General features: G+C 36.3%; 1 protein-coding gene across 2 annotated transcripts in view; it reads left to right on the top strand.

Annotated features, from left to right (window-relative positions):
- The window catches only part of stac (SH3 and cysteine rich domain), a 31,867-nt gene extending 6,669 nt beyond the window's left edge, over positions 1 to 25,198 (top strand). The window contains exons 2-12 of one of the 2 annotated variants that reach the window (XM_079833549.1): positions 131 to 485; positions 4,633 to 4,662; positions 7,612 to 7,712; positions 10,966 to 11,047; positions 11,159 to 11,265; positions 13,642 to 13,723; positions 14,400 to 14,467; positions 17,627 to 17,721; positions 23,431 to 23,482; positions 24,022 to 24,159; positions 24,257 to 25,198. In XM_079833549.1, the coding sequence (XP_079689675.1) occupies positions 131 to 485; positions 4,633 to 4,662; positions 7,612 to 7,712; positions 10,966 to 11,047; positions 11,159 to 11,265; positions 13,642 to 13,723; positions 14,400 to 14,467; positions 17,627 to 17,721; positions 23,431 to 23,482; positions 24,022 to 24,159; positions 24,257 to 24,355 (1,209 nt within the window). In that variant the 3' untranslated portion in view covers positions 24,356 to 25,198. The remainder of the gene's footprint in view (positions 1 to 130; positions 486 to 4,632; positions 4,663 to 7,611; positions 7,713 to 10,965; positions 11,048 to 11,158; positions 11,266 to 13,641; positions 13,724 to 14,399; positions 14,468 to 17,626; positions 17,722 to 23,430; positions 23,483 to 24,021; positions 24,160 to 24,256) is intronic. The other variant, XM_079833550.1, reaches the window with a different exon arrangement.
- The last annotated feature ends 545 nt before the right edge of the window (positions 25,199 to 25,743 follow it).

The raw sequence follows: 25,743 nt of genomic DNA, 5'->3' as shown, positions 1-25,743 counted from the left end.
AGCATCAAAAATCACCCACTCAGAGAGTTTCGTGTATTGGGGGCTGTTTACGCCATATGGAGTTGAGCATTTGTCTAAATCAGATGATAAAAGATGCTTTTTTTTGTACTCTGTTTTGTGTTTATTTCAGCTCCAGAGGCTAAAGCGTTCACTGTCCTTCAAGACTAAGAGTCTTCGCAGCAAAAGCGCTGATAATTTTTTCCAACGGCCGATCGAGGATGTGAAGTTTCAAACCGAACTGCTCTCGGATGTCAGCAGCAGCACGGGTCATCTGAGCACCATCGGTGTGTCTGTCTCAGCCTCGCCAGCGATTTCACTTCCTCCACCACCCCCTCCGCTGCCCACCGTCATCCCGGGTAACCTGCCCATCACAATCTGTTCTCCATCCCGTGCCCCCCGCCAGACGGACCCCAATGCACACACCTTTCTAGAGCACATCTTCAAGAAACCCCACTTCTGTGACATCTGCAACCACATGATTGTAGGTAAGAGGACGCGTTTTATCTTTATATACCGATGACAGGCTCAAGAGTCTCATCAAACAGGAAACACACAAACAAAGCTGTGTTTGTTTAGAAAGGGGAGCACATTTTCATTATAGTTTAGACCAGTGGTTCTCAAACCTGTCCTGGGGACCCCTCACCACTGCACATTTTGTATGTCTCCCTCATTAGACACACCAAATTCAAGTCTTGCAGTCTCTACTAATGAGCTGATAAGTTGAATCAGGTGTGCTAGATGAGGCAGACATGCAAAACGTGCACTGGTGGGGGGTCCCCACTCCCCAGGACAGGTTTGGGAACCACTGGTTTAGACGACTGAACGCATAATCCAGAATATTGTATTACCCATCTGTCGTCTGGCCACCAGACACTGATGTTTTGTTACTTTGGACGACGCTAACACACAATGATTTGGCCATTTAGAGCACAGTGAACAATGATAGAGTGGCACGACATAATGAGTTAAAGACTCCTTGAGATACAAATAGAATTATTGTGGCTGTTATTCAATGTCTATTAGCTGTGAGGTCATGTGAGTGCACTTCTGAAAGATTCAAATCTTGTAGCACCGTTCAAAGGTCTGAGGTTGGTAAGATTATTTGTATGCTTTTGAAAAAAGTCACCAAGGCTACATGCAGTAATATTGTGAAATATTGTTACAATTTACAAACACTGTTTTCTGTATTAATGTATTTTAAAATGTAATTTATTCATGTGACTGCAAAGCTGAAGCAGCCATTACGGCCATTAGCATTACTATTATTATCAAAGTTGAAAACAGTTGTGCTGCTTAATATTTGTGGATATTATATGGACCGCGAAACAGTTTTAAATCACACTGAGGTGTTCTACAGCCAATTAAAAGTTTCATGCCCCATATTTATGCATCTGTTCAAACTGGATTTGAGTTGATTTAAGTTTCAAACAGCGGGGTGGTTTTAAGATAAAGATGTGTACGTGTGTGTGGTGTTTAAAGGCACATTTGCTCAGCTAAGCCTGCAATAGGGTATTTGTGGGTTTATCCTAATAGAAGGCAACAAGGGGTTGTTGTGGCTCAGCTTTCAATTTGTGTATGTGTGTGTGGTGAGGCGGACAGATGTCCACCTGTTTGAAAAGAAATAGTTATTTATTCCACTGCACAAGGGTGAACAGAACCCACACACACACACACACACATATATTTTGGAATATATATATATATATATATATATATATATATATATATATATATATATATATATATATATATATATATATATATATATATATATATATATATATATATATATATATATATATATATATATATATATATATATATATATATATATATATATATATAATATGTGTATCTATGTGGAATATATATATGTGTATATGTATATTTGAATGTGTATTATATAGTGTTTTGTGTTTTTGTATGCAAATGTGCAATGTGTTTGTGTGTGAGAGAGAGTGTGTCTTGTCTGGTTGTGGCTGGCATATGGATCTGTCAGGCCTCATCACTTCTTTAGCTCACTAACACTCCCTCAGAAGAGCACACTAATGAGGGCAGGGCTCCAAATCTGGTCCTGGCACATCCTCATGAAAAGGACATCAAAAGACCAAATGATGCATTTCAAATCTTCGTAGTAAATGTAGAGAAACCTGAGCTTGTGCAGCATTACATGAGGAATGATCTGTCGGTTAATTATCCCACAGCATTCTGATTACTGCCATGCAGAAAGGTGAATTTTATGAAATCTCACCAGCTGTTTGGAAAAAATAGCAAGTGGAGGGTATAGTTCTTCTGCTTGTGTGTCGAGTCTCAATTTCCTTCTGTGACTAATGGGTCATTACTAAATAACTAACCGTGAAATCTCCACATGTGGATCGGATATCAGGACACCTGTGTGTGACCTAAATCTCCACAGGTAGACCAGTTACCTGTTCACATGTGTTTGACCCAAATCTCTACAGGTTGATTAAATATGAGCCCACATGTCACTGACCCAAATCTCAGCATTTGGATCAGATATCAGGACACTATAATTAACTGGGTTTCAGCATCACATTCCTTAGTTTTCCATGTTCGTTTGTGTTAGCCAATGGCATGGTGAATGGGGTATTTGAGCTGGAGATACAGAGACCTGACCTGTTGTTAAGCTGTTGGGTTCCTAATTTTTTTGCTTATTAAACTCCTAACAGTACACCTTGATTAAATAGTATTTAAATTTACTATTTATACATTTATTTTAATTAATTCATTTATTTATTGTGTGTGTGTGTGTGTGTGTGTCATTAACTTTTATGACACAGTTTTTAGTTTTCGCCATCATCATAATTTTGTATTATTCACTTTGTTTTACTGTATTGTTTTACTATATTTATTTTACTTTGTTTTTGTTCTCAGAGTCAGACCAAGACTTCCAATCTTAAACTATGAAAATCCATTTTATTTAGTTTAACAGTGAAATAAACATAAACCATTTCAAAATGTATTTTATGAAAATTATATAATTAAACTTTTTTCAAAAAATCACACCACAACAAACAACTTTGCCCCTTTTTAGTTAGGGGATTTATTTAGCTTAATTTCATTGGGTATAATTTTTTAAGATGTAATTTAGGTCAATTATGCAAAAAAGTATTTTACAAAAATTACACAAATGATATTCTGGTTGCATATATTTTCACTGTTGGACATTGTTAGTAGATATATTATTAGCGTGGCTGTGCAAAGTGTGTCTTTTCTAAAAGGCCAAGAATTGAAGAAACACCCACTCAGCCGTGTGGGTAAAATCTAAAAGATAATAAATGTTTTAATGGTCAACTGTGCAGCTGTAAAGATATTTACTGATCATGAACTGATTGTGCATTTCTGTCAGAACAAGATTTTAACAAGTGTGTTCTGTGTTAATAATTCTAGGTATTGAGTCTATTGCAAAATGTCTGTCTGCAATTTACAAAGCAGTTTCTGGATCGGAGTGCAACACGTTTTTCATGCTGATGTTCTCTCATGTTTGGATGGAGCAGAGGCATCTATTTCTGAAGACACAGAAACCATGCTGTATATCAAAGTATAAAAGGAGGCTTAGCATATTGGGAATATGGTTTGCTGTCTGTGTGGGTGGATTCCCATTCCATTGGGCAACTGATGACATTAACAACATTGAAATTAAGTCCACATAACATCTCATGCAGTTTTTGCAAGCGTTGTTGAATGATGAAATCATTTTCATTTGTTCTTTCGGGGCATACAAGTCCTAAAATAATGACCAAACATTTCATGACTTTGAAAATATATTCTAATATCTCTTTCAGGCATTTTATTGAAGGCTGGCCTGAACGAGATCTCAGATTTAAAAGGGATTCTAGGCTGTTTTCATTATGAAGAATTATAATTGTTCTGGCCAGTATAACCTTTTGACCCCAGAAAAAAATACTTGACACATAAATACCCAACCATTAAACACATTAAAAATGATTTTTTTTTCCGCGGCTAAAGTGATCAGCAGGGGGATGCATGAGAGAGTCTGGACCGAGCATGTGATGTTTGATTAATCGATGGATAGCTGGAAGCAGCTTGTTGTAGCAGACAGGGGCAAATGAGCCCTGTGACAGAGTCATTCTCTCAACAGCGGGACCTGATGTTTTCACCCTATTAATCATTTCACATTCATATTTCATTAGAACAATATTTTCAGTTATCCTTTTAAATCTTAAAACCACTCAAAACGAGAAAATATATTCTTTTTTTAATATTTGATCTTGTGTAGTTAAATGAATAGTTCACCCAAAAATGCAGAACATTAAGGATACTTTAGTGGGGGGAGGGGGTTTCTTTCCCCGTCCATACATTAAAAGTCTGTGTGGTCAATTGTTCTTTTGGACCCCAAAAAATCTCCTTTTCTCTCCCACAGAGGAAATTCAAACAGGTTTGGACCGACATGAGGATCATGAGTAAATGATGACTTTGGGGATTTTTATTTTTGGGGCAACTGGCGCTTTAAGGCTATTACATTGTTTGTTTTAAAAATCTAAATCTATGAACCTCGAATGAGCTGTGAATAATGTCATGTTGACTTTTATTTTTATGATACATGGAATAATTGTAATGCAAGAGGGATTCTCTCCTGTAATTTTTTAGCTTGCCAAGGGGGAGCAGGCAAGGTGTTCGGTAAGTCTGTTCTGTTTGATGATGAATTTAACTCTTTAGAAACTGAATCAAAATAAGATGCCCCCAACCCACCCTCTCCCTGCTTCTGCGCTCATAATGACTTGTTCGGCAATCTCAGGAAATGCATATGATGAAGTAGCTCCTTAATGCTTGATATAATTTTTCCTTAGATTGGTCAATACCAAGCCCCGGGGGATTGAGGGGATTGTTTTTGTCTTATTTCTTGTTACTGCCAAAAGAATATAAATTAAGTTATTCTGTGTGTGCTGTTATTTTCCAGAGCTTTGCTATGCATGCTGTTGTTATATACTGTAAATGATAGTGGTTGAAAGGTACACTGTGTAACTTTTTGTTGTTGTTGTTAAAAATGTACATAATTCATATGAGTAAGGACATCATGAATCCATCTTCCAAATAGTGTTTTTGTCTTATCCTGAATCACTATGGCACGCCGATAATAAGTGTTTCTATTTTGACTATTTTAGACCTGGCGGGGCAACAATCGCTGTGGAGTATCCCAGTACCTGCGTGACTTGTCATAGACATAAACAGAGAGAAGTAGCTCCAGCTACAGTGTTCTTCTGCAAGACACATGCTAGACTGCTAAAAGTTACATAGTGTACCTTTTAAAGTTAATGAAAACAGCTATTGTGTGTGCTGAGATATAGTATACAACTGGAAGAGACAGAGATTTTTACCAATAGGTGATTTTATTCTCAATATTTAAATGCTGCTTGCTCTTGGGAAGCAGCTGGAAAGATGACTTTAACACACTATTGTTTCAGTAATTAGTATTTATTGTCTCACCGCAATAAAATCTGATTATGTTTATCCTGCGTGAGGCAGTTTTTTTTTTTTTCATTTCTGCTAGTAATTAGGCCTGATTAATTTTTCATTACCTAAATATCATTAAAGTGATTCATAATTTGTGATGGGAAAGAGCAGATTTGATTTTGGTTAATAAAACAATCAGCACTAGCTGTAAGAAAAAAAAGTGTAACTTTAATGTTAATATTTAAATATGCAACACCCTGAGTTATCATAATAAGAGGAGTCAGAGGCATTTATGGATTAAAGGATTTTATTATTTTATGGCACAAGAGTGTTGTTAATGGAGAATGGATGTTGTAACATGCTGTTCCTTGGTGTATTTATTTATCATTTTGTTTATAATTTGTGTGCAGCTTCAGAGTTTCACTGCTTACACATAATGACTTTTGAGGAGATTTACATTCCCTGCTTTCAAATGAACACAAATGTTATGTAAAAATATTGATAGCAGGCAAAGCACACATGCATAGCTACTTCTGTTCATCCTTCTTCATCCTTGCTCTAAGTCCATCCATAAACCATCTACAGTATATCAATAAAACCATGTCTCTGAATAAATGTCCTGTGTACCAGGTGTGGTGATATCAAAAGCTGAAACTGAGCAAATAGAAGAGCAGGATTAACGGGCCGTTCACACAGAACTGTTTTTTTTCCCCATTCCACTGCATCACATTTCCATTGTTTGTCAATGTAAACGCGCTAGACGGACATCTTTAACCATTGCGCCCGCGTGTCGCATCTTTTGCAGTGTCTCGTGCAGGACACATCATTCTAAAAACGCGGTGCTCAAGTTAAAATACGTTTTGGAAAAATTCCATTGACTTTCATTGACGGAATGTTCAGATGAGCCAATACTGTTCAAACTCCAACTGACAAAAATCAAATCTAAACACACTGAAGCCCATTAGACTTCATCTGTCTGTCTGATCAATCTTACTAATCAATCTATCATCTATCGTTATGTGGTTGCTAAGGTACTTGGAGTGGTTGCTATGCGGTTGCTAGGGTATACTGGTGGTTGCTAGGGTGTTGCTATGTGGTTACTAGGGTACTTGGGCTGGTTGCTAGGGTATTGTTAAGCGGTTGCTAGGGTACTCTGGGTGGTTGCTAGGGTGTTACTATGCAGTTGCTAGGGTATTATCTGTGTGTGTGTGTGTGTGTGTGTGTGTGTGTGTGTGTGTGTGTGTGTGTGTGTGTGTGTGTGTGTGTGTGTGTGTGTGTGTGTGTGTGGGAATGAGTGTGTTTGTGGGAATGAGTGTGTGAGTATGAGGAGAGAGAGAGAGATAGTCAGACCATAGATAGATAGATAGATAGATAGATAGATAGATAGATAGATAGATAGATAGATAGATAGATAGATAGATAGATAGATAGATAGATAGATAGATAGATAGATAGATAGATAGATAGATAGATAATGAACACTCTTGGCTCATCTGAACATTCCGTCAATGAAAGTCAATGGGAGTTTTGATCGTCTTTTTTTAGGAAAAACGCAAGTCGAAGAAAAAGCACAAGCTTTTTTGTTCCACTGACGTGCTCTGTGTGAACCGGCCCTAAGGATTCCTGTTAGATAATAAGAGTGTTGTTTTATTAGATAGCTTCTTGTACATCCGTTTTCATCCGTTTATTGTTTGTCTTCTGCTGTTTCTGTTCAGCTTCGCAATAGCATTAACACCTGTATTTTCCAGTACTACTAATAAGTTTGGATTCTGCAAGTGTTTCTGGGACTGTGAAGCCAAAATTCGAAGATCTGGTCATAAGGGATCTTCTTTTTAGGCAAAAGAACGTAGGCCAGAATGATGATCATCTACCTGAACACTTGCAGAATTGCACCCCTCCAATAAGAATATACAAACTTTTGTTTGGAATTGCATATTAATATGCTAATTAAGAATTAATAGCGGATGAAAATGAACAAGCTGTTGGTCTTGATTTATAGAATTTCACAGCAAAACTGCACATGTGGGAATTTCTTACTCTGACCTGTATTTATTAATCGCTTTTTGTTTTGCAGTAATATAACATTGTTTTGTACAAATAGCCTTCATGTTCAGTAAGTTTGCTCTCAGAAGACTTTTAAACCTGATATTAACTCAATATGACTTCGACTGCTAGGCACCAATGCTAAGCTGGGCCTCCGGTGCAAAGCCTGCAAGATGGGCATCCACCACAAGTGCCTGGATGGAGTTGGACAGCAGAGATGCATGGGGAAATTGGTGAGATATTTTTTGACTTTTTGAATTGAGTATTTGTCCCCCCCCCCCCACTTTGTTTGTTTTGTTGCTATTTGGTTAAAGGCAGGGTAGGTGATTTGTTCTGGAATTTGTTTTTGTTTTTGTTATGCTGGTTGAAAGTCACATCTGATAGCAATCACTAAGTTAAGTGGTCTAAATGTATTTTTTATGTATATATATCATCTGTGGAAGGTGTAGGGCCATAAAATAAGTCCTCGTACTGGCATCATCAGTGCGTTTCATGCTACACAGAGTTGTAGACAGACGTCAGTCACAGAGCACCGCAAGCAAACATCAGCCACCGCCAAAATGAATCTGCAGAAGAATGTTTACGTTCATTATTATTGTAGTTATGTGCTTTGAGGCATGAGGTAGCTCAACGTGTTCTTTCGTGGTGCTCCCTGCTGTACATGTGATTTGGAGGAGGAGGCGTGGTTTTGGAGACGTTCTGAAGGGAAGGTGGGATCTTATGCTTTCAAAGCAAGCTCGCTATTGCTAGCCTCTCTGAAAATTGCCTACCCTAACTTTAATATTGGAAATTGAATGTGGAACTGAAGTATTCAGTGTTCATGTTAATGTTTTGCTCAGGTTGCCAATGTTTGTTTACCGTATTAAGACATGATATAACAGATACTGTTGCAAAGAAAACACTTGCAATCTCCACTGATGCTGAAACCAGCTCCATACTTATAATTTATAATACCACTTTTCTGTTGTTACTTTCTGGCAGTGGGTGAAGATTTGTAGTGTGTGAGTGTTAAGATATGTTACTCTTGACAGTGTTATTTTTGGTGATTTTGAAGGTGTGATTCATCAGTCTGTCTTTTCCTTCTGTGAATTGCTGCGTGAGTATGAATGTTAATGATTCTCTGGTGTGTACTTGAGAAAGTGAGAGAGAGGAAGGATGTGATAGTTGATACGGAATATCAAGATGCATCTATCATGTAAACACCTCTGTGCTTTGCTCAGGGGACCCACAAGTCACGACTCTTCTCGGAAATTCACACGCACACACAGGGAAAAAATGGCAAAAAGGAGTGTGCTAAAATTTCCGTTTGGTTTTCCCATGGTTTCACTGCGATACCAGAGTGAGTCAGGTTTCTCAGAGAATGAATGACTTCTCAGAAAAGATTCACAGCTTTCTAAAAAAAAACTATTACAATTGTAGAAAAAAGAGTTTTTATACTTCTGAGATAAAATCAGTCAAATAACCGCTTATATTAACACTGAGATCAATGTATATTTATATATGTAGTATGTGTAAATATCAAGGACATTTTGATCTTCCATTTCATGACCCCTTTAAAAGGCATTGAGACATTAAAGAAAAACATTTCACATTTGTAAGCATGAATATAACTGTTCATTGACAAACAACCCGGTTACAGTTCACCACAAAACACTAGAAGCAACAGTAGAAAAGGAAAAAAACAATGTTTTTTATTCTTAGAAGCAAGCACTTTTGATTCTAGTACTCCACTATGAGATCATCAACACAGGAAGTGGAAAAAATGCTGTTCTTGTGCTTCAGACTGTTTGGCAGGTTTGAGTCTCCTGATGATGTAGTGGGCTTTCACAGATGGAAAATATAGCTGTGGGGGGGTCAGGATTAAAAAGAGAACTACTCCCCACTGGATTCGGCTCTAATTCCACTTTTGCTCTAAAGTGGACAAGTTGCTATTTTTAAACTCTGTTTATTTCTCTTGGCTTGTCTGATCAGTGAGAACCTTTGAGCCACGAGTGCTTTTCAAAAGAGTGATTTACTACCAGCTTGATGTGAGCTGAGTCCTGATTGTTAGTCAACCATTAAAACCCCCATTATGTGCAAGTGGTGTAGAGATTGTATTGTTCTTTTGGTTGATTAAGCAAATGAATCATGGACGTCAATTCTGTATTTTAGGGCACTCTCAGATATTGTGCACTTTCGTTAAATGCATTTATTAGTATCTACTTCAGCACTGAACATGTCTCTTTACATGAGTGAGCTGAGCACTTGGAGAAATGTGACGTAGCAGCATTGGAGAGCTTCTCTCTGGGTTCGAGTGGTACTTAAATTAGTCCCCAATCCCAGTCATGGCTAACGAAGAAATCTTCAAAGCAGATTTGTGATGCTGATTGCGTAGACACCCTGCCTGGACTAAACACAACCAATACAAATAAGGGCATAGTGAGCCGGGTTGCTTTCTTAGGGTATGTGTGTGCCTGGATGCTAATTATAATGCTGTAGGAGCTTGTTCCTTTATTTATTTAAACCACTGAATGTCGGTGTAAATGTTGGCTTAAAGGTATCAAATCATTCAAATGAATTTTAAAAGCTTTAATCAAATTAATTTGTCTTATAAATAGTCATTTATACACTGTTTGTGAAAAAGATGACAGACTGATATTGGATTAATCATTAAAGAGTTAACCTTTTAAGTCATGATATACCAGACATGAAGCAAATGTACACTGTAATGCAGCAGCTAATTGTAAAAGAGGGCACTTTGTGTGAGAACACTAGGAACATTTATCTGTGTATAGAAATATGAGAAATATATAGTTAAAATTATATATCAGTATTTTTCAATTTGTTTGACGTTATGTGATGCATATCTTATTATTAATATGTAATTATTTTCATGCATATTTGTATGCACCTATATAACAATACATAATAAACACCATTATTTATTTATTAAAATTTTTACTAAAACATTTTAACACATGGGAAATAATGCCATGCAGAGACTTTTGAAGACATTTTGGAGTGATAAGGCAAATTAATTGTTGAAATGATTTATTAGTTCAAACACCATTTCATCTCTCTTTATTAACAGGGTTATAACACTAATGACACTCTGTAGGAAATTTGTTTGCCAAAAAACCCACATTAAAATCATTGTAATTGAGTCTATCTGAAACCAGAGCTCAAGCTAAAATGCCACTGAAAGAAACAAAAATGCCCTATTAGTTATGTGTTTATAATGTTGTGCTATTTTGTGATTTATTTACATTATTTGATTTTGGGTTATTTGTTCATGATAACATCCAGTTGTTTACAATAACAATCAATTGTTAAGATTGAGAAAAATTGGGTGTTTTAAATCATTGATTCAGGTATTTAGCATAAATAACTTGTATTTGTTTTCGTTTTTTCATATCCTTATCAAGGTGCCAATGAAAACGAATTCTGGGTATAAAACGTTAATTAATGAAATAATAAAATCCACTGATCCTGTTTGTGTGATTGCAGCCCAAAGGTTTTCGGAGATATTCTAGCTCCCCTCTGCTGATTCAGGAACAGTTTGGCTGCATTAGGGAGGTTATGCCTATTGGTGAGCAATATGTAGAATCTTTTTTTCCCCTTAATATGACATAGCATCACCAGTTTCATCCTGTTCACTGACATTTTGTAGTATTTTGATTTATCTTTTGTTTTGTCTTAGCCTGTGGCAGTAAAGTTGACCCGGTGTATGAGACTCTGAGGTTTGGAACCTCTCTGGCACAAAAGAACAAGCGGACCAGCGGATCGGAGTCACCACAGAGAAACTCTGTAAGAAACACTTGTTCAGCTGTATCCCATTTTTTGTTTATTCTAATTAGTGTTTTTAAATAAAAGATTTAAAATATAATTAAAAATATATATAAAAAACAGTACTTTAAAAAATTGTAACTACCTACAAAATTAAATCAACTGAACTTTCAAATATACAAATAATTTTTAGTTTTGGAAGTTATATACAACAACATACACACACAAGGAGCATCCATTCAAACTGTTTCAGGCCCCATCAGACTGGATTTTGTTTGTGTACTGGTTTGACCTACATTATGAGGAGGACCCTAAGTTAGTGCTGGGTGGGATACCGGTTCAACAGGTATAAAACAGGTCTAAAGGACCACCGGGGGAAAATAAGTATTTTACTTTATTTTCCTTTAAACCACTAGATGGCAGACAAATTCATCTCAGCGCGTTTCTTAACAACGATTAGGACGATCACATGGAAATTTGTCTGATCCTTGATGCAATCGCGGACAGCAAAGCAAAGTTGATTCTGCGCTAATTTGATCTAATATCTAATGTTTTTTTTATTTTTATGTACCAGCGGTATGTTAGTATTTCATTAATACTAACATACTTACTCATTAATACTACCACTTACTACTCTTAATGTTATGTAGCTAATGAGAATTGATAAAATTATTGAAACAATATTGGTCTTAATGTTTTTTTTCTTCCGTTTTGTATAAGGTAATTAAAGCCACTGTTTTTCGATAACGGAAGAATATGTAAAAGCATGGTATTTGGGGTAAAAAGCGCCCCTGCTCCAACAGCGAAATGCACAATAATTAAAATGATAATAAACAACTGGCTGACTTTTCCATTTGTTGACATGACGTGGTTAGATTCAGATGGTAAATATAATATATTATTTTGGGTGTCCACCTTAGAGATAATTACCATATTAATAAGGAAACCATTACATTTAAAAATATGATATTAATCACATAAATAAAATTGTACTGCTACTACAGCTATATTAAATTAGTATGGGACCTCTGTTCCTGTATTTTTAAAATGAACATATTTTAATGACAGTATATTTACTGAACAAAAACAACAAATCATCAAAATAAACCGAAAATAGTACAAACTTTGCTAAAGTTGTTGTTTTGTTTTGAACAAGAATTAACTTAGATATTATCAAAAACATATTACTTTAGCTAAAGTATTTTTATGTGGGGTAAAAGGCCCACCTGATAATTTTGTAAGATGTTTTATGATTTATTTTCATACAAAATTTGCTCCATCAATGTTCAATAAAACATATTTTTTTCTGCAATCATACACTATGGTAGTAGTTAAAAGCACATTTATGTCTGCACAAGGTGTGCCAATGTCCTCATAATTTAAATCACTAAATAAACAAACTAAACGATTTTTATATTAAAAATAAAAAAATGCAGAAATGGCTTAGGGGCTATAGAAAATGTCATTAGCTCAGTATAAAAACCAGTACGCCTATGGAGTGTGTGTGTGTGTGTGTGTGTGTATGAGACTGGTGTTTGTGCAAAACTGATTATAGTAAACTTGCATCCATCATTTACCTGCAGGCAATCTGCTTCAGTTTAGGCTTTTAAAAAGATTGATAGCACATTTTAATGTGCATCTGCTTGTGCAGGGAGTGAGCTCTTGTAGTAAAAATGGTGATGATTATTATGATTAATTCAATGAAACACTCAATACAATTCAAATTAATCTCTTTGAGCTGCTCTCTGCTCAAGTCTTAATTCACAATTATTATTTCCTCTCTACATAAAAAGTGCTTTTTTATTCTTCTATTAAAGACACTATCACAGGGATCTGTTTCTGAAACTGCTGTCTGTTATAAAAACAAAAAAGTCGTCATCATTATGTTATTTATAGCAACGTCTTTGGTCCCTGTCATATGTACTCAATTTTCTTTCTTTCTTTTTTTTCTACTCAAGTTTTCAAATCCATGTGTGCATGTGAATGTTTAAACCACCTAATGTGAAGTTACTATGGTTGTAAGGGAATCTAGGTGGCCCAGATGTAATGTTTTACTGCCTGAAACAAACACAGGCACACACACCCTGGAAGGAAGTGATGGTTAGCTTCAGATAATGCCTCTCTAAACAAATATGACCAAAAAGGGAGAGAATGAGATGAAAGAGAGAGAATAGGCAGAAGACACAACATGACAGGATGAAGCCAAGATGAAATAAATCAAACATGAAATTATTTGCAAATGAAAGATAAAACCGTAATTTGTATGGTATTTCATTAATGTAAATCTCTGAATAGTACATTTAACATAACAAAACATAATAAAGACATTTGTTGAGACACATTGTGTTCATATACGTGTATGTGAGAGAATTCATGCGTGTTTACTTGTTTGTTCAGACTAGTGACGTGCCTCAGGTACCAGAAGAAAAGGCCACCCACAGCAGTCGAGCTCAACTCACCAGGAAACCCAGTGACAATGGTGAGGACATTTTTTTTTAAATTTCAGGAACATTTGAGCTTTCCTAAATAAGAATAAATCAAACTAAATATTTACTTTTTTTTAAAAAGATTTTAAAATGTAATTTAATTTTAGTGATTATATTCTACAATTTTCAAATCAAATAAATTATGTTATTTATAAGCACTATTTATATAAAATCACCCTATGATAAAACTGACCGAACAGAAACGGATCATGCAAATCTGCTCATCCATCCCACAATCCTTCATTTAACTCCAAACTGCCAGCTTCTGATCAGAGACATTATTCACACTCATTACTGCTTTAGTCAACATGGCGCACCGTTGTTTGGACAGACCGCGATAGTATCAGAGAGTGTTCAGTTCTTCACAGACTGACCCCCAGCTTTAGTGAATTCATGTGCCCATGATTGTGTTTGCTCTGGGAAGAGAGACAGATCTTTTTTCTCTGGTGCCACATAGGGGCCAGCATGACCGAGAAACTATGATTATTTTTGCCTAATCAGTCCACCACTCTGACCAATAACCCACTACTACAGCATCATTAATGTAACCTCATGCAATAATAGGAAAACAAGTAAGGTTTGTTCTGCCATGAGTCACTCATTATAAACAGGTCTGAACTTGAATTACAGTCTTTACTGAAGTTTTTTTTTCTGTACTGTGTGTTTTAGTTTTTACACCCTTGGAGAATGGAACAGAACATTTTCATATTGCTGAAAGGAAATCTGAAGAATCATCTGTAAGCATCACAAAATCTCTTTATTCTCTCTCTCTATATTTTTTATATTATTACGTCATTGACAGCTGTCAAATGTTTATGGGTCAATCAGTATAGGCACATACCTTAAGGGTAACTAAACCGTAAACCAACTTTTTTATTTAATGATCTGCAAGACTGGGGCTTTATTAGTGCTGTTCATTGATTTGAGTAAATGTTTTGACATTTGGGTATAAAGTGTTTTAATTCTACAATATATGGTGTAAAACTGTCTAAGTGCTGCCCTCTTAAGGTTTAACGGTGGCTACTGCAGTTTAAATTTCCTATTGGACATTGTTGGTCATCGTGATGTATCCAACGGCTCACTACCCACGCCCCTGGCACGAGCTCACCACGCCCTAAGAAATGTTTTCCCGCATTGATCACATGAGAACGGCTTCGCTCCAGAATTAACTCTCATTTTACATGAAGTAGAAACATTATGAGTGAAACTCACTTGACACTCGCTATCAACATTCTAATGAAGAAAATACGGTTAAATAAGGCAGTTGTCCGTACACGTCAGGCTGTTTTTGTGATATTTTTGCTGCCCGTCATGTGTACAGATACTTTTCATATATTAGACGCGCTTTCAAACCTTTTTTTACAGTCTATGTTTCAAACCCTGACACGCAAGTGGTTGCCGTGGTAACAAACAACAATACCGTAACGTGCTGATGTATAAAGTCTAACATTTATTTGAGGATATCCGTTTATAATAAGCTATTAGGTTTGAACTTATTGGTCTTGCGCTGCTTATTGGTTCAGTTAATTTGAATGAAAATACATTGCATGTATCTGATCTATTTTTTAGTGGAACTCAGTATAAGGATTTGACTGTTCATAGATTAGGTCAGTGTTCTCATTCTCTCTTGCACTGCTGCTTCGCTAGCATTGTCTGCATCGGGAGTTAAGACCGCAGTTTGAGCCAGCGGCTCAAATTGATAAGGCTCTTGCCCTGTGTCTACAGACAATTCACCCTCCTCCACTTCAGGTGAAGGTTGGGGAGAAAGGTCCTCTACTTTGAATGGGCGCTCTGTTGCAAAGCTACTGGCGTCACTCCAGTCACATTCTCCATCTTTGCAAGTCTGACAGCTGTCAGTCAATCCGTCACTGCGGGTCTCAGGTGCACGCCCCCCGCTCAGCCCCGCCCTCAGTTCGTCCCCTCTGTCTCCGCTGGGTTCTGCCCACTTTTCCAGCATTTGTCAAATATTGCCAGTGGGTGGAGTTAGGCTCTGACCTGGGATTGAGTTACCCTTTAAAGGATTAGTTCACTTCAAAATGAAAATTTCCTGATAATTTACTCACCCCATCTCATCAGATGTTCATGACTTTTTTTCTTTAGTCGAAAAGAAATTGCGTTTTTTGAGGAAAACATTCCAGGATTTTCCTCCATATAATGCATTTCAATGGCAACGAAAGGTCGGAAAGGTCGCGGCCATGACGTATGTGGAAGTACCGACCCATTGCCGTTCTCCTCCAACTTCAAAATCGTCCGACATCGTTGTTTTACCTTTATTTTTGTAAATGCCGTTTGATTTAGGTATATCAATTTGTTATTTTTTCTTGAGAATGACCGATCGAATTCGCTAGATTTATTTTTTGAGTGGTATTTGAGTGGTACTGGTTTCTGCTTTCCGCAGGAAATTCGAGCATGGCGCCATTCGTCTTTGCGTCATTACGTCAGGTCTGTATACATACTGAAAGAGTCCAGCTCGCATGTGAGGATGCTGCAGGTGGCAGATCATTTATAGCCTTTTCTCACAGCAGCTGGAATAATTAAACTTATAATTTTGAAGGCAGATTGTAATCCAGAAAGGTCCAAACGACAGTCATCAGTGAATGGAGATTCACCCGTAGTCAAAAGCAAAAGATTAGACTGTACAGAAATTGAAATCTACAGGTAACGCTAATACACACTAAATACACATAGTCACGCAATGCTGATATTGTTAACATTAACAATTTGAGAACAAAGTGTAAAATTAATATGGTAGTGTGATTTATTGTAATACTTTTTTCCCTCAGTTGGTCAGAACAAAAGTGTCAGACATGTTACTTACTTGTTCAGATGACATTTTCTGGTGAAAATTCTTATTTTGGTTATACTTCCAAGACTTAGAATCTGTGATTCTGGAATACAGTATCCACACCGGTGCGGTGAATGAATGACAGCCACACATTCTCGAAACATTATATTCATCCACGAGCCGATGCTGATGCACGTAACGATGATAATTCTGCATATAACTGCAGTTGCAGGTTTCAAACAGAGATGGCGACAAAGAGGCACAACTTACAGACTGCAGCTTTAAGCAAATTAAACTACTGCAATACTGTTAGAAAATTTGTGGTCAGTAAGGTTTTTTTTTTATTTACCAAGGATGCTCAAATGTAATGACTTATATTTCAAATAAATACTGTTATTTTGTTTTTGTTATGGCGAACAGTTTATTGGATCTGAGAATGATGGATCTGAAGGATCATGTGACACTGAAGACTGGAGTAATGCTAGAGAAAACGCACATTAGTGCAATTGGACTTTTGACTCAAAACCAGCTTCTGAGCTTTAGCCATTGTGACAACTAGCCCTGTTCTCCCCCCTGTTTGTTTCATTCTGAAAATGTACCTTTTTTCAAGTTTCTGCTGTGTAGCACAGAGGTCATGATATTTCCGGCCAGGGGAAAATACTTTTATAATGAAGCTTAGTCAAAATTTTAATTGATTTGTGTCGAATCTTTCTGACGCCAGCTGCACTTCATTCACTCATGATTCTGTCAGGAGTACAGATATGAACTATTCTGGGGCCGGTTGTGTGTGTGTGTGTGTGTGTGTGTGTGTGTGTGTGTGTGTGTGTGTGTCTGCTTGACACAATTTCCCAGGAGCTGGTGGAAAAAGTCCAAATTTAAGAAACACATCCACCTTAGCCAATGTCTACAGCCCAGTCTTTATTTAACTCGTCCTTCTGGCAATAATACTTTATTTTCATTGCATTACATAAATAAAACAATCGATTTAGAAGTGATTCTATAAATGTATTTTCTTTTTTTCCCTACACATTTTCAGCATCATTTCTGTTGAATTGTGATGTAACTTGTAATAGTCTCTTTCTGGTTATGTCCCTGTATGTTTAAATTGTAGTCAAACAGAGAGCTGAAGAGGGACCCCCTGCAGCTCAATACTTACGTGGCTTTATTCGGATTCACCCCCCAAGACAACCAAGACCTAGAAATGAGGTGAGAAGAAAACAAAGAAGGCATAAGCTGCTGTAAATTCCTATCCTATATTTATTTTGTGCTATCAACAGCAGATGCTAGTATTCTACTAACAGCTATAATAAACTCCCCCCCCCCCCTCACAACACACACACACACACACACACACACACACACACACACACACACACACACACACACACACACACACACACACACACACACACACACACACACACACACACACACACACACACACACACTAGAGAAGTGCTGAGTTATTCAGTGTCACAGCTGATTTGAGTCTTCACACCTGTATCATGTGACCATTTGTGATCTCTCTCTCTCTCTATTCCCATCCAATATATCCTCAACAGGATATGCGATTAGTTGTCACTGGAAGGCTGTTTCCTGTCTGCTGGACAACTTTCTGATGATAACGTTTAGCTCAGGGTTTCTTAGTATGCAGAACACACTCTGTGCTTACCCACATTGACAAGCATACTCTTGAATAAACATTTAGTTTTCATGGGGGAAAAAAGTTGTAGCTTTTCAGTTTTCTGCCTAGACTGATTTGTTGATATGTTGTTTCTATTAAATAAACATTTGTTCAAATAGATGCTGATCTTGTGATTATGGTGCGGTCACACTGGGCTAGCATTCACAATTATTTCGGAATATGGGCAACTGCACAGGGTTTCTATTTTTGATAATAAATTCTAAATAATAGATACTTACTAATGATAATAAATTAATGAATGAAGGTCAGTGTAACTTTCCCTAGCAGTAAAGTAACAGGTTGAATAGTGCCATGGTACTATTTGTAATGCAGCTTGCCACCAATACATGGTCAACTTGATATTTGGTTGTTTCTTTTGAAGTATTTCAAAATTGAATACGTAGAAATTCTTAGTGAAGAGTCAAACAGGAGACTGTTCTCTTTTTTTTCCAATTCTTTCATCTATTCATTTACAAAGTAATGATGAATTAAGCTTTCAAACTTCAAAAAAGGGACACAAATCGTAAAATATATTGAAGTGAACTATACGAATTTTACTCTACATGTGTGCTATATTCTGTCCATACAGCGCTATTAACATAAAAAATTATAAACATTAAAAGTCCATAAACATTTAAACTAAGGATTAATCGATTAATCTTATGATCGATGAATTGTCGATAAGAAATTAATCGATAAAGCGTATCATATAAAACATAGTTACATATTCTAAATGTATTCATGTCTTCAAACCATGAAATGGATTAGGCTCACTGATCTATAGAAATTACATTTATATAGATCAGTGATTAGGCTATAAATTAAGGGTCTAAAAAACCCTCCAAACAAGTGATTTTACTGAACATTAGAACTACTTACTTGTGTAAATGCCACAATAAAAGTACATAGAATAAACAAGTTATAAGATCCTGGTGGATGAGTGATATTCCAGCATGGCAATTCAAGACCTGTAAATCTAAGCGATCGAACCAATCCAAGTGTACTCCAGCTGTAAAACAGTGTCCGATTGGTGTCTACACATCGTCTCTATAAAATGAAAGTTGGTTGAACTTTCAAATGACGTTGGAAAACTGCATCATGATCGTGACGCGATCAGATCCCGGAAGTCCTATAGCTTTAGCCAAGCAGCATGTCATGCCACTCCATGATCTACGCATTGTCTTATGTTGTGTTTGGGTATGTTGAAGACCCAAAACAAAAACTGCAATCTACTATAAGTTACAAACGAAAATGTGGCGCAAATAATAAATGTGTATGCTGTTTACACATGCGTCGGTGGCATTTTTAAATACAAATACTTGGTATAGTTTGGTCTCTAACTGAAACAAATTTGCTTATATATGACAGAAGCAGAGCTGGGTAGTAACTGATTATCTAGATTACATAATCATTTTAATTAGATTACATTATGTTTTAAAATATTCGTATTCAGACTATAGTTACTTTTTTATTGGTTACATAATTACATGTTATTCTTACAATGGCAGTCAAATATTCTTAATTCATTGATTCTCCCTACCACTTTTTATCTTTTAAATTTTTCTTTCTAAAAACGCTTACTGCATGTATACGTTCAGAAAGGTCTTCCAGGTTTGTGGAATTGCACACACAGACCAGCCACTAGTCATGAGAATATCACTGAAAACTGAGACCCACAGAGCAAATGATCACTGGATTCACAGAAATCATTACACTTTTAAGAAGTGTTTTCACAACATTGCAACATTGCATATCTAATCAACTCCTGATCAACACATTAATTATTATTTGAAATATCACTATCATTATCAGTTTCAGTGAGTTATGTAATAATGTATTAATGTCTTTAGAAGGCTTTTGTCTTTCAAACACATTGAAATGTACAAATTCATGTCAATTCATATATACATGCAATGCAGGGATTCCCCAACTTTTGTCAGCTGAAATTAATTTGACCGTATATATTTATTTATTTGTAAATTAGGTCAATAAGAAAATTGTGAATACAAACAGTAATAATAATAAATATTAAAATTAAGTTCACGATACTCTGGTGTCGGTTAATGGTCACATGACATGCAAGAAAACAAATAAAATCTTTTTTTAAATCTTTTTAGTTGTGTTTCATTTTAGTTTTTTAAAATTATTATTATGATTTTAATTGCTTTTCATTAAACTCACAACCTCCTGCAGTTCCATCATGAAAAGTAGTCATATTATATTACCTTACATATGTAATGGTTTACGTTACTAACACAATTTTTGTCATGTAATTTGTAATCAGTAACCGATTACAATTGGTAAGTAATCTGCCCAGCTCTGGACACAAGTCTATCTGTTTTGTACGATGATTTTACAGATCACATCTTGATGTAAAACAGTCTCTTATTTTTTTTCTCACTATAAAAATAGAGCACTTCTAATATGTCAGCCAATTTAAAAGCAGTTGTCAAGTGATGGGTATATCCCCTATATTCACTGTAAAGCCAAGCTTTTTTCTGTTGGTTAAGTAAGTGGAGGTTAAGTAATATGATAACTTAGTAGCGTCCCCCACTTTGGATTTGTAAAACCCCGCCCACTGGTCCAATTCTCGGCGTCCAATGGCAGGGAGAAGGTGTTTCTGCGTATCGCTGTCTTTCCTTTTACACAATAAAACAGTTCAATTTAAACACATTCTTTTGTATGTATTTACCTTGTTGTTTCATCTGACTCCATTAAATGAAAATGTGTTAAATGATTTTGTTAACCATTAACTTTAGATTTGTACTTTGTCTTTCAATTTAAATCGTTTATCTTATGTTATACTCAGCATTCAAGATTCCAGTAACGGTCTAGAGTTTCGCACCGGCCGGGTTTACGATCTCTGTTACGGACCAGTCAGTCTTGGTCATCTAGGCAGAGGCGACACACTGATATTCTGGACGCCCGTGCAATACGTTGATCATTCCAGAATATTTTTATTCAGTTCCCTTAGATCTGAATTCACTTAATTAATGCAAAACTGTTTCTAATCAGAGGCCATGACCATTATCACAGAATCAAGCGACCAACTTGCTAATTCTGATGATAACTTTCTATAATCATGCCGTGGTTTCCCACGTATACGTTAATTAGAACAATATTGCAATAATCAGGAATTGAGGTTGCCCTATTTAGATTGGTCTAACAATTTACTATTGTTCTAAACGGAAAGACTTGTTTAGCCTATCAACCTCTACAGTCCAAGTATACGTTACCTAGTGCCAATGTGTTAGTCGGAGCTCTAAAGCATCGATCCGGTGTGCTCTTTAAGCTTCACCAAAACCGTGTCTTAGTCCGTGTTAAACTAACCTGAGCAGATATCCGTACTGTTATGGTTATAACATGAAATACTGAGTTAATAACACAAATTGCGTTGCAGTAAGTTTAAAGCATAACGATTTATTAACCAGGTAAGAAACATCAATCAAAAGTCAACTCAAAGAGTAAAAAAGCATCAATCAATCATATACAGAAACAATAATTCAAGAATCAAGGATTCTAGAAATGTTTACCTGGTCATGAAAAACTACACACAAGCAGTGTGGGAAATCTCAATACAGACTCCACGATTCTTGTATCACCTTCCCTTAAATACCCAGATAATTCAATAAGACCACAAATGGTGGTGTTTGAGGTTATAATTAGATTTTGGTCCCTCATCCAGGGGGGTCACAAATGGGCAACCAGGATCTGTGTTTGAATGGGTTCTAGACATCTGCAAAGGAGGGCATTTATTTACATACAGGAGGCACTTGAGTAGATGATCTGTGGGGGGTCATCTTTTGGTGAGACATAGTATTTTTATCAACTTACATAACTTCTTGGAGGTTTGCATTATGATTTAGGAGAATGAGACAATTTTACCAGACGCACTGATACGTTTCAAATGATACTAAACATGCATAGTTACACATTGTATACATTTAACGTTGCATAGATTTTGAATGAGTTTTCAGTGTGGGTGAGAGTGAGTTATACAGAGGGTGCTGTGCAGGGTGTGAATGTGTGATGTGTGTGTCTCAGTGTGATGTGTCTCGGGTTGGGCTGTTGTGTATTTGGGGAAGTGTTCGAATGGTAATCTTTGGGAAAGTCCTTTGTCTCCGGGAAATCACGGTTTCTCTGTTCAGACTGAACGGCATCTCTCGGCCCAGACCGATCGGCACCACCTTACAGATTTAAGAGGTTAAAGGTGCTGTATGTAAGTTTTTGACTATACTTAAACATAAAAATACCATAATATGTTTGCAGATATTAAGGAAACATGCTAAGTTCACAAACGCGTTTCTCTGAAATACAATGCTACAGACAGTTATTTTACTTTGAAATGTGCATTCCATGTCAGAATGTCTGGGGGGGGGGTTTTGTCAATGCGATAACGCACGTTGCCAATTTATCCAATAGTATTTTGACACGCCAGGTTGCCAGTTGGCGGAAAAAATAGCATATTGCTGCCATGGAAGCCATCCAACAAACTGGGTCAGAGATCGCAGATCCTACCCGAACTAAAAATCATCGGCAGTCATCTAAAATGAATGGAAGCACGTCCCAACTTACAGTGTATAAGTCTCCTTGCCTTCCATTGTCAGTTGCGTTCGTTCCTGTTGTGTGTACTTAAACTGGCAACCTGCGTGAACGTCGAGTCTGAGGAGGAGGGGGTGGGGCAAACAATATTTTGAATTTGGACTGCAGTACCCATTTCAACCACTACCTCTCATTCTTGCATACAGCACCTATAAGGTTACCGATTATTAGATTCATTGATCGTTTATTTAAACAACGATCTATTATGGGAATTTATGTGAATTGACATGTCCAATTTAAACCTGTGGTTTTGGCAGAGGTTAAATTGACAGAGTTTGAACAGCTTGGTCTGGTACTTTGATTGTGACCTCTGTGTTCTTGTCCTTGCTCAGACTGATTCTGATTGCACGCACATTCCTCTTTACAATCATTTACACAATAGCACTTTCAATTCCTTTGGATTCAGATCTGATTCTTAGAACCTCACCGGGAAGCTGAGGCTGCAGGTTGACTTTAAATCTTTTTGCATGTGCAGTTTCATTCTGGCCTCATGTAATGGAATGAGCCTATTGCAGAATTTCAGCCTCATCAAAGCTTTCAATCCAAAATTAATTCCAAAATTCATTTCGTACTATTTAAAGGGGATGTAATGTACTAATTTGTCCTAATGTGTTCCTGTCTCCCTGCAGTCCCGGAGATCGAATAATCCTGGCAGATGATTCCAGTGATGACTGGTGGAAGGTAAAATCATGACAGATTTGCAGAATGTTTGAGAAAAGGCTTCCACTTTCACAGTAAAAAAATTGATTCTGTCCTTTACGCGACATTCTGTATCTTTCTGCAGCTTGACGATTTAGAACAACAATGCTTACAAATAGTACATTACAAATGCATAAATATACATTGGTTTTATAAATGTATTGTGCTATTTGTTTTGAAGTTCATCACCAATACATGGTCAACATGATATTTGGTTGGTTCCTTTGAAGTATTTCAAAATTGAATACACAGAAATTCTTAGTGAGGGGTCAAATATGAAAACGTTTGCAATGCCCTTATTCATGCAATTACATATTGATGAGAAACAAGCTTTCAAGCTTTAACAAATGACACCAAAGCACCATTTAAAAAAAAATTTAAGTGGTCTATATAAATTGTATGTTACGTGTGCTGCTTTGTGTGACAAACAGACCAATATTGTTATGTCAAAATGATTACTTTAATCAATTGTATATTTGAACATACCATTTTGTTCTTGTGTTTCTTACTAACAATTCCAGGGTGTGATTGAAGATAGAATAGGTTTTTTCCCGGCATCCTTTGCGCATCAGGTGAGGGCAGGCGACAGGGTGTTCAGATGTCACCGAACCTTTATTGGCTGTAAGGAACAAGGGCAGATCACCCTGAAAGAGGGACAAGTGAGTACATTTAAACATTTGCTGTAGTCTAATCATTTCTAAGTTGGATTCCCGCCACAAACAGCTTGATAATGCTGCTGCATCGACACACTTTCAGATTTGTGTCAGCGGTGAGGATGAACACAATGGTTTCATCAGAGTAGCCAGTGGAAAAAAGAGAGGATTCGTGCCCTGTGACGTCCTGGAGAATATATGAAATGAAAGAACAGAGAAAAGAAAAGAAGACTTTCCAGGGCCACCTGTAGGGTGAGCAGACACTGCAGGGCTCGCAGGAGGGATCAGAACAGCCCTCTTCTAACCCCTGTCTCCCTCCGTCACAAAGGAAGAATGTACACCGACTCCAAAGAGTATTTGGACACCTAAGTTTCACCTAAAAATGCATACATTCAACTAACAAAACATCTGTTATTATATAATTTCAAACCTTAACCTATATTTTTTAAATGTCACTTGCTTTGATATTTTGATATCTAATGCAATGATATGCGTACTTCAAGTTTAGCTTAAATGTCCAAATACTTTTTGGGGCCATTGTGTTTCATTAACTGCTGAATGTATGTCATTTTTTTCCCTCATCTGTGTGAATTGTGTTTTCTGTATTTAATTTATTGAATGATCACCAACTGCAGCAATTTTCATGATCAACTATTCACTATAGCATCTCAACTCACATCACACTGTTTTGAAATATCTTAATTGTTAAAGCAACATTTTTAATGCTTCAAATATTTCCATAAAACCCAACACATGTCTGATGCTATATGGTTTATTTTGTCAATAAATGTACAGTGTTTTTTTATTTGTATAATTATTGTTTTGCTGTCAGCAACACTTTGGAAATTGACAATTTTATTTTTATTTAACTCAAACTTCCAACATGTTATTTTCCACTCGTGCTTTTGAGAACAGAGCAGGAAAGAACAGATCTCAGCTGTGTCAGGTTTTCAGATGTTACTAAATGCAAAGCAGAAATAACACATTCTATGATCCAACACACCCCCTGGACTGTGATAAAACCATGTGGACAAGGGTTTCAGCCAACATATCTTGACATGTTTTTAATGTCCTAGGGTGTTCAGCTGTCTCGATTTTTCAAACATTTGATATGTGTTACATGTCATACTGATCATCTTTTATTATTAAGTAAACGCAAGGCATTATAGGTTTTGAATATTAAAAGCTAAATGAAGCAGAAACATGCACCATCACAGCAGGTATGACCGAAGAAGATAATTACAGTAAACATTTTTACATAATTTATTACATAATCTCAGTCTCTTGATAAGATGTTTCTCTGATCTGATTCATATATTAATCACATCCAAAAAAAAGTTTGTTTACATAATATGTGTGTGAACTGTGTATAATTATGTATATTTGAATACACACACAGGTATATATTTAAGAAATATTTGCATGTATATACTGTATATATATTTATATAATTTATATTATATATAAATATTTTATATATTCATATAAAAAATATTAAATATATACATGCAAGTGTGTATTTATATAAACATAATAATCATACACAGTACACATATGTAAACAAACTTTTATTTTGGATGCGATTAATTG

The sequence above is a fragment of the Gobio gobio genome (assembly GCF_949357685.1).
Source record: "Gobio gobio genome assembly, chromosome: 13".
Lineage (NCBI taxonomy): Eukaryota > Metazoa > Chordata > Actinopteri > Cypriniformes > Gobionidae > Gobio > Gobio gobio.
The sequence above is the reverse complement of the archived record's forward strand: the minus strand, read 5'-3'. Positions and strand labels throughout refer to the sequence as shown.